The 10,088-nt window shown below is 40.4% G+C and overlaps 1 protein-coding gene across 4 annotated transcripts in view; it reads left to right on the top strand.

The window, feature by feature from the left end:
* Positions 1 to 2,824: 2,824 nt before the first annotated feature.
* LOC124613619 (tRNA wybutosine-synthesizing protein 3 homolog) overlaps positions 2,825 to 10,088 on the top strand; it is a 77,758-nt gene continuing 70,494 nt past the window's right edge. Inside the window, exons 1-2 of one of the 4 annotated variants that reach the window (XM_047142350.1) lie at positions 2,825 to 3,159; positions 3,268 to 3,444. In XM_047142350.1, coding sequence (XP_046998306.1) covers positions 2,983 to 3,159; positions 3,268 to 3,444 — 354 coding nt within the window. In that variant the 5' untranslated portion in view covers positions 2,825 to 2,982. The remainder of the gene's footprint in view (positions 3,160 to 3,267; positions 3,445 to 10,088) is intronic. The other 3 variants (XM_047142356.1, XM_047142345.1, XM_047142338.1) reach the window with 3 other exon arrangements.

Here is a 10,088-nt window from a genome sequence, read left to right as displayed (position 1 = left end):
TTGGTTAGCTTTCCCCACAACATTTTCTGTGTGTTCCTTCCAATTTAAGTTGTTCGTAATTAGAATTCCTACATATTTCGTTGAATTTACGGTCTTTAGATTTGACTGATTAATCGTGTTTTAACCGAAGTTTAATGGATTCCTTTTAGCACTTTTGTGAATAAGCTCATGCTTTTCGTTATTTAGGATCAGTTGCCAATAGTCGCACCATATAGATATCTTTTCTAAATCGTTTTGCAATTTGTTTGATCTTGTGATGACTTTACTAGTCGATAAACGACAGTGTCATCTGCAAACAATCTAAGATGGCTGCTCAGATTGTCTCCCAAATCGTTTATATAGATAAGAAACAGCAAAGGGCCTATAACACTGCCTTTGGGTACGCCAGAAATCACTTCTGTCTTACTCGAAGGCTTTCCATCAATTACTACGAACTGTGACCTCTCTGACAGGAAATCATGTATCCAGCCACATAACTGAGACGATATTCCATAAGCATGTAATTTCACTATAGGCCGCTTTTGTGGTACAGTGTCAAAAGCCTTCTGGAAATCCAGAAATTTGGAATCAATTTGAAACCCCTTTCAACAGCACTGAACACTTGATGCAAGTAAAGAGCTAGTTGTGTGTCACAAGAACGACGTTTTCTAAATCCGTGTTGACAGTGTGTCAATAGACTGTTTTCTTCGAGATAATTCATAATGTACGAACACAAGGTATGTTCCAAAATCCTGCTGCATATCGGCGTAAATGATATGGGCCTGTAATTTAGTGGATTATTTCTACTACCTTTCTTGAATATTTATGTGGCCAGTGCAACTTTTCAGTCTTTGGGCACAGATCTTTCGTAGAGCGAACGGTCGTATATGATTGTTAAGTATGGAGCTATTGCATCAGCATGCTCTGAAAGGAATCTATGTGGTATACATTCTGGACCAGAAGACATGCTTTTATTAAGTGATTTAAGTTGTTTCACTACTTCGAGGGTATCTACTTCTACGTTACTCATTTTGGCAGCTGTTTTTGATTCGAATTCTGGAATATTTACTTTGTCTTCTTTTGTGAAGTCATTTTGGAAGGCTGTGTTTAATAACTCTGCTGTGGCAGCACAGTCTTCGATAGTACCTCCATTGGCGCTAAGGTACTTCTCATACGACTGGAATCTCTCTGGATTTTCTGCCAGTTTCCGAGACAAAGTTTCGTTGTGGAAACTATTATAAGCATTTCACATTGAAGTCCGCACTAAATTTCGAGCTTCTGTAAAAGATCGCCAGTCTTGGAGATTTTGCGTCTGCTTGGATTTGGCATGTATTTTTCGTTGTTTCTGCAACAGTGTTCTGATCCGTTTTGTTTAGCACGGAGCATCAGCTCCGCCGCTTCTTAATTTATTTGGTATAGATCTGCCAGTTGCTGCCGATACTCTTTCTTTGAATTCATGCCACATCTGGTCTACACTTATATTAATTTGGAAGAAGTGATGATTGTCGCTCAGGAAGGCGTCAAGTGAATTTTTATCTGTTTTTTTTGAATAGGTATATTTTTCGTTGTCAATGGAATTTTTTTTAAAAAAGGAAAATACTCATTTATTTTATTACTCTGTTAATTACTCGGTGGAAAATGTGTTGAATATTTCCCGCAATAGACAAAAGAGTCCTCAAGAGCTCACGTAATTCTCGACTGTTGACCACCTGTGAAAACAATAATGTGCAAAAAGCGCGCTGGGAATGCTGCGTTCTGCGCATCGGCGGAAACATCGACTCTGCTGCTCTTGCGCGGACACACGGCAGAATAGAACCGCTGCTATTTCTTCCCGGAAGATGAACCGCCTGCTAAAATCGTAGCTTCACCCGTTCTGTCTCTAGGCGGCAGGCCGGCTACACCTAACTCAGAGAGTCTATATAGGCTCTCCAACATAACTTGTACATGTTGTGTCGAGTAAATATGGCTACCACATTTGTATGTGCACTTCGCACATAAAACAGCTGAAAATCATCTTATGAAGGTCACAATTCGCGCTAAGAAACAGTTGAGGACAGCCATACGAATTGAGCTCACGTGACTGGAATTGACTTGAAGTGCTGTGATGTGACGGGTGGTGTGAATACACTTCGACGTAATGGTGCCATAGTGGCCAGGACCTGAATTCTCCGTGTACTTTTGTACACTGCAAGCCACCATGAGGTACATGGCACATGGTACGTCCCATTGTACGAGTTATTAGGGTTTCTTCCTGTTCCATTCACGTATGGAGCACAATGATTATCCGAATGCCTCTGTGCGTGCAGTGATTAGTCTAAACTTGTCCTCATGACCCCTATGTGAATGATACGTAGGAGATTGTAGTATATTTCTCACTATTTAAAGCCGGTTTTTGAAAATTTGTTAATAGACTTTCTCGGGATAGTTTACATCCTTCTTCAAGAGTCTTCCAGTGCATTTCCTTCAGTATCTCTGTGACATTCGTCCCCTGATTAAACTGACCTGCGACCATTCGTGCTGCCCTTTTCTGTATACGTTCAATATCCTCTGTTAGTCCTATTTGGTATGAATCCCATACACTTGAGCAATATTCTAGAACTGGTTTCACGAGAGACTTGTAAAAACAATCCCCTTTGTAGACTGATTGCACTTTCCCAGTATTGTGATTATCCCACGTCGTATCCCTGGCCGATTTCAACAGTGACTCATGAATTCTGATGCTATTACTCCGACTTTTTATATGGACGTATGGTATCAGATAATCTGCCTTTCATCTGTCAGTAGCTACTGGGTTTCAGCGAATTGTTGTGACATGACGTAACGTCGAATGTGAATGCACACCGATGTGATGTGACCAACGAGTTTACTTCGAATGTTTGTTTTTAAACCAAAGATGTTAGAAAGAGCGTGTGTGTGCCTGAAGCTTGTTTGTTATATATTTATTGTGTAGCAGAGGTGTATGAAGTAGTGATTGTGAGGATTGTAGTAATACAAAGTGGGATAATGGAATGGTCCGAGAAAGAATTTCAGGACAAAAAGAAACGGATACTCAACAGTACCGATTTAAGTCGCAAAGGTAGTGTGGACAGTGACATTGTTGAACTTGTTGATTTTATCAACTCTCACAACCAATATGTTACAACAAGTTCGTGTTCAGGCCGCTTGATCGTGTTTTGTGAGGTATTTTGTTTTCTGACGCTGTGCCTTATCCTTCTTACGAAAAATGGCGTTATTTTTTGTATAATTATCGAAGGGCATGTATGAAAGGAAAGAAATCTACATGTGTAGGTGCCGTCAATGGGAAACAGTAAAGAAGGATGCAAGTGGTTGTACACAACACATGATGACATCGATATGGAGGATATGATGAGTAAGCTTGACCCAACTGTGGGAGATCTCGTGCTGAAATTTGAACCTATGATTCTTCACGTACAATGTCATTCAGTAGAAGACGCAAAACATTTGGTTTGTTGTGGACTTTTTTTATTGTTTTTAATCTTAAGGATAATTGTTTACCAGTTGCATGTGTGATCTGTAATACTTTGTATGACTGCCAGATTTCTTTGCAGGTAATATAAATCTTACGTGCGTACTTCGGAGGTTTCGTGTGTGTCATTCCTGCAAATCCAATGGTCTGAGGTTCAATGTGTGTTTTTCAATGTGGGGTTTGTTTTTATCACTTGTCCGTTTCACACCAGGCAATAATTTGTTGGAATGAAAAAGTTGATCTGTGGTCTGTAGGGTACACTGATGTATGGGGATCCAATAACTGATTAGGTAAATCGGTTCAGAAGCATAAAGAAGGCGAGGGCATGTTATCTCCATTAGTGTTATCCCAATTTAAGGATAATAGTGTTCAAACCAACCATATCACTTTCAATAGTAGCATTCTCAATGAAGGACAATAGTGTTCAAACCATCCATGCCACCTCCAATAGGACTATCCCTATTGCAGGACAGCAGTGTTAACTACGTATCTCAAAAATGGCTCTGAGCTCTATGGGACTTAACTTCTGAGGTCATCAGTCCCCTAGAACTTAGAACTACTTAAACCTAATGACATCACACACATCCATGCCCGAGGCAGGATTCGAACCTGCGACCGTAGTGGTCGCGCGGTTCCAGACTGTAGCGCCTAGAACTGCTCGGCCACCCCGGCCGGCCTACGTATCTCATTTCCGATGTATTATGTATGTCATTACTTGGCTGAAGAGTTAGGTTTAGTTGTTTGCTTGTTCCATGTATAATAAATGGTTCATTCTCTGTCAAGTGGCCTAAATTTAAACAAGGTGTCCACTTGACCCCCTCCAATTTTGATCAAGTTTTCACAAGAGGTATGTAGGGGATTTAATCCAACAGTGCCAAATTAAAGTGCAGCGATCAGCAGATGAAGGGCAAATACTTCTGTAATATTCTGTTGCGTTTAATGTACCATTTCTTTTACAAGGATTGGACTGGATTGTCTAATACTATTTCATAGGCTAATTTCTTATACTAAAGATATGTCAGTTAGAATTTTAAAAAAAAGAAAATCGACAAAAACACATTGTTGGGTGTGTATACCATTTCCAGCTCAAAGACCAAAATTTTAGGCAACCTGTAATTTTGAAAACCCAGGGCCATCACATCACGTGGTAGTGCCACAAAATTTAAGTAGGCCTAGGTTAGACTGTCTGGACCATAGAAGAAAGATCTACAGAGCACAGACACCGAGCGAGGTGGCGCAGTGGTTAGCACACTGGACTCGCATTCGGGAGGACGACGGTTCAATCCCGTCTCCAGCCATCCTGACTTAGGTTTTCCGTGATTTCCCTAAAATCGCTTCAGGCAAATGCCGGGATGGTTCCTTTGAAAGGGCACGGCCGATTTCCTTCCCTCACCCGAGCTTGCGCTCCGTCTTTAATGACCTCGTTGTCGACGGGACGTTAAACACTAATCTCCTCCTCCTCCTACAGAGCACAGATGCCACACAGATAAACAACAACCAGGAATGCCAGCTGTTGTTAACACTGTCTCTATATGGGAGATAGCGTGAAGTATCGACAAGGGTAATGTCATGTAGTCAAATTATGTCAAGAGATGCTGGGGGAATTAGATTAAGAAATGAGACACTAAAGTTACTTGAGGATATTTTACACTTCGGAAGTAAAGTAACTAACATTGACTGAAATTTAAAGGATATAAAATTCAAACTGGCAATAACAAGAAAATCTTTTCTGAAGAAGATAATTTTGTTAAGATCTAATAGGAATCCAAGTGTTGGGAAGTTGCTTTTGAAGTATTATCTGGAGTATAGTCTTAGACTGAAGTAATTGCGAATAATTACTAAAGATTAGAAAATATTTCCGGCATTCTTTTTCATTGTGCTTGTCTGCAACTCAAGGCGTCTTGTGTGTGGTGAGTAGCAATCTGTATCCTTTCCATATTGTTGTTGTTGTTGCATGCTGGACTGTCCATCGTTTGTAAGTGTATTAAGTGGTTCAGTTCTATTTTTAAGTGTTTAATATGGTTGCCATGTAGGATAATTTTGGCGTCATAAGAGACGACCTTTCAAGTCATATTTCACTGCGAGTCATTGATGAATGTGAGAAAAATAAAATCTGTCTTATTTTGTTGCCGCAAAACAGTACTCGTATTTTACAGCCATTAGATGTAGGTTTCTTCACATCTTTAAAAGCCGATTGACGGGCAGTGCTTACACAGTGGGAGAAAAGCTCCTGTTGGCCAATTTCGAAAGATGCTTTTACCTCATTTTTGAAGGAAACTCTTACAAAAGTGTCAGCAACTGAGGGAGACAATATAAGAAATGCATTTCGTGCAGTGGGATTGATTCCATTTGACCCTGAAAGAGTCCTTAAAAGTTGCTCGTTGGAGATAATTCTCAGAACAGTTCTTTAGAAGCCTGTTCTTCGGGCTTTGATGATATGCTTGAGAATGTTTGCTGTGGAATGAAAAATAACACACTTGCCCAATGAAAGTGAAAATTAGGTGTTGCCCCAGGATAATCCGTTTTAAGCAACAATGTGAGAAAGAGAGATAATGCTGACTTGGTGTCTCAGTTGCTTGTGAATAATGATGCAATACCCAATGGTGACAAAAGCAGCAGAGCGGAGGAAGCAGTTCTGCAAGTGGAGGCTTTTGTTCTTGTGGATTATCCACACAATTGGAGGTGGGGGGGGGGGGGGCGGCAGCGAAATAGGCAGTTTGTCGGAATTGCAATAAAAGTGGGCACAAAAAAAGTGGAAGTCAGATTTCTGTGTCCATATCAAGGCAGCAAATGTGCATTTATTTTTCCTGCCATTCAGGACAATGATACTGTAGACAAAGGCCACATTTTCTTTCACTGAGAACATATTGTAGATTATTAATGATTTATTGTACAAGTTTATTGTCTTTATTAATGAAATATTTTGTAAATGTGTCTGTGAAAGTTTTCTAAATATGTGTCAGTGTTTACTGAAGATGTGTAGAGTATTTTTTAACAGCTTGTAAAAAATGTTTTCTAAACATGTAACACATGCAAGTGTATGTATTTTTTTAAAAGGTGATCACTGTCCGAAATTATCCCATTAGAGGGTGAAATGGACCTTTGTGTGGAAATTCATTGACTGTCTGAGATTACTCCGTCAAAGGGGGTAACATCAGACAGTTTTATTTGTTAGATTCTAACTAACTGAAAAATATTTTTGACTAAAGTTTTGTGCTCATATTATTCTCCAATGTCATCCAATATACCTCACACTTTTTGTCGCGCAAATTTAATGTTCTTTACGAAGTTACCTTAAAGACTTTGAAAATGTCATCCGATATGACCCCACCTTTCGGTGTTTAATAAGTTTGGCATGTTACCCGAAGGTCCTACTTCAGCTTCATCCAGCTACAGGTTACAATAGGGTAGAGTGCAGCATACTTCTAGCAAAGAAACTGAGTGTTGTTCGGTAACAGAAGAGATCAGAAAGAAGAGTCTTGCTTATAGGTAGTAGCGATGCCAGGGGTGTAGATGTAATAGTGATGGACGGAAAAGAATCAGGTGGTCATACTAGTTGGGGAAAGGGAATATTGAAATTCCAGCACTAGGGCTGACCTGGATTTAGTAGGAATAACAACTTCACACAAAGTGTGAGTATTGTGGAGGTCCTGCAGCACCGTAACAAGCCCTGAGTTAACATTGTGAGCTTTTTAAACATGGATCTGGTTGCACTTGACTGAAATGAAATCTCATATGAGTGCAGTGCCTGTTGCTACAGTTGGGAGATGGGTATATGCTACACGCAGCCTATGCCTGAATAAGAGAGTGAAAGATAGATTGGTTGAGCTTCTCACAGAAAATGTACAGGGGGCCACCATCACACAGAGCAAGGTTCCTGATGATGTCAGAGGGGAACCCTTTATAATTTAGTCAGTAATCAGGCACCCTGTTATGAAAGAAGTTGTGTCAATAGAGGAGCCCCACAAAATGCTTAAGAATGCACAAAGAAATGACAGCTTATTTCTTCATAACATTAGAGGACTTAGTAATAAAATAAAAGAGCTATTTGTTAGTTTAGAAAATATAGATAGCTCAGAAAAGATAGACATTCTGTGCGTTTCTGAGCACTACCTAACTATAGGGTGAGGGAAGCAGTGTGTGTGTGTGTGTGTGTGTGTGTGTGTGTGTGTGTGTGTGTGTGTCAGAAAGTAGCTTGCTGCTGGATCCTATTGCCACAAGGGGAGTCGATGCTCCAAGGAACAGTATGCAGCCAGGGAAGCAGTGTGTGTGTGTGTGTGTGTGTGTGTGTGTCAGAAAGTAGCTTGCTGCTGGATCCTATTGCCACAAGGGGAGTCGATGCTCCAAGGAACAGTATGCAGCCAGGAAACATGTAACCAGAAGTCCATCTTGCCTCCGTAGCTGGACGGAGCTATGTCATGGTTGGGCAAGAGATTTCAACAGCTGCAATTGTTATCTTGCACTCTCAGCCATCGTTCTCCAACTGATGCGTGGTAGGGTACTCATCATTTATTACTGTACAGGATCATATGTAGCTTACTGAATGCTATTATATTAATGAAAATAACCAATTTTTGTAAATATAATTGTATGGATAAAAAAATCTACTCCCCAAGAGCCGGATGAAAAACATTAAAATTTAAGGAACTCGCAAGCTTTCAGATCCAGTGGCCACCTTCTTCTTCTAAAGAAGCCATTGGCTCTGAAAGCTTGGTGAGTAGATTTTTTGTCTATCCAATTATATTATATTACCGAATATTACATGTGAAACAAGCTTTACATCCTCGTTTCTTCATTGTGCCTGTTTCCAGTTCTTAACTGTTAGACACTACCTGCCTAGGAACCAACATTCTAAAGCACAGTGACATTATTCCATGCACACACAAAAAGACAAATAATTTACAATTTTTCTCAGCTGTTCTCAGCAACTATGTATTATTATAAACCAAAAATACCAGGAACTGGGCACCTACCACTGAGCAGCTACTCACATGCTGATTCCATTCATATCACCTGTCAAGCTTCTACTAGAACTATCTGCTGCCAGGGCACTGAAGGGCAGTGGGAATCAACAGTGCCCGCCTCCTGTGTCGATGTGAATCCCTAAACACTGAGGGCTGAATGCGTATCATCTGGTATTCCAATATCATTGATACCAGTTCTCTGGGACAGCTATGTGGGAGCCAATATGTGGCCAGATCTGGTCAACAATGCACAGACAGTACCTTTGATTCGCTGCCACTAAACTGTGGGAATTCACCGGCATAAATCCAGGTGTTTCTGCCCATGTACATCCCGTTTGAGAAGGAGAAGTATAGCATCCTTATCTGGTTCGTGAAGTCACAGAACCATTGGGAATATGCAAGCTACAAAATGTACTTCCATCACCATGACCATTGTTCATGACTCAGCCAGCAGACCACTCGTGTCATGTAGGGAGATCCAGCGGCCAGCACAGTGGCATATAGGAGTGACTTCACACTATTGTAATATGATGTGCTGTGTGGACAGTTGCAATCATTATTATCCACCCAGTTTTCTAGTTTCTAGTTTAGTTTTTGTTTCTTATCGCAGGAGCTCTGGTTACATGAACTTTTATGGATTCTCATTTGTGGTAAATCATTATATTTGCTCCTTGAAAATACACTTTGTTGAGTTGCTTCAATGTCTCCAGCAATGACAGCAGTGGCTCAACAGTAACACATGAAATTACTGCAACAGGATAAACATCACTGGCAGCAGTTATAGGAAAAACAATGTCACCTAAAGCTGTAGCAACATCAGACCCAGATGATGCAGTAACAAAATTCAACGATTAAACCTGTTTCAGCCTCACCAATCCCATTATTAAATGAAACAATATGGGTGTAGGACACCACTTTGCAGCACATATATAGACCCACTTCCATGCTTTTCTGGTTTTGTAAACTGAGCTGTAGCAGTCATTTTTATTGTCACCTTTTCCAGCTGTATTGTGTTTATAGCATCAATTTCAGCATCTCATTGAATCCATTTTGATCCCCTAATGGACATTTGCTATACATTTTTGAGTGTGTCAGTTTGATTTTAACCAGCAGTACTAATCATTGACATAGTTGTAAGCAGAGTGGATTACAGATTTCCGTTGACTTAGTCACAGCTGAAAGTTTGTTCTTGTGCACAGTATTAATGTTTCTATGAGGACTACTTGAGATTAGGGTGCCATTGTCTGTTTTCGGCAGACAAATGAGTCCAGTTTGCAACACCGAAGCTATCCCATCTCTTCTTGCAGGAATTTTTGCCCACTGCCCAATCCTTTGCAGTCATGTAAACCAAGGGACTGCACTTGGACAAGTGTTTGGAAATAGAAATTCTCCACACTGACTGACAGGAACACTCATGCCGGTAAGGCTTGCGCTGAACTGTGCCTGTAGGCACTCCCCCCATCCATTGAAGGAAGTTGTTTTAACCTCCCTTCTTCTGCCCCACACCCTGAAATAGATATTGTAGAGTGGTTTTTACCTTCTGTGTAAGTGGTTGGCCTTGGAGTACATGGTAAACCATTATCTTGTGTGGTCATCAAAGCAGCTTATTAATTACTTTCATTGTGCATTTAAGAGGTATTACTTCAACATTGACCACC

Source organism: Schistocerca americana, chromosome 1, assembly GCF_021461395.2.
Source record: "Schistocerca americana isolate TAMUIC-IGC-003095 chromosome 1, iqSchAmer2.1, whole genome shotgun sequence".
Classification (NCBI taxonomy): domain Eukaryota; kingdom Metazoa; phylum Arthropoda; class Insecta; order Orthoptera; family Acrididae; genus Schistocerca; species Schistocerca americana.
Note: the sequence above shows the minus strand (reverse complement) of the source record. Positions and strands in the feature narration are given on the sequence as shown.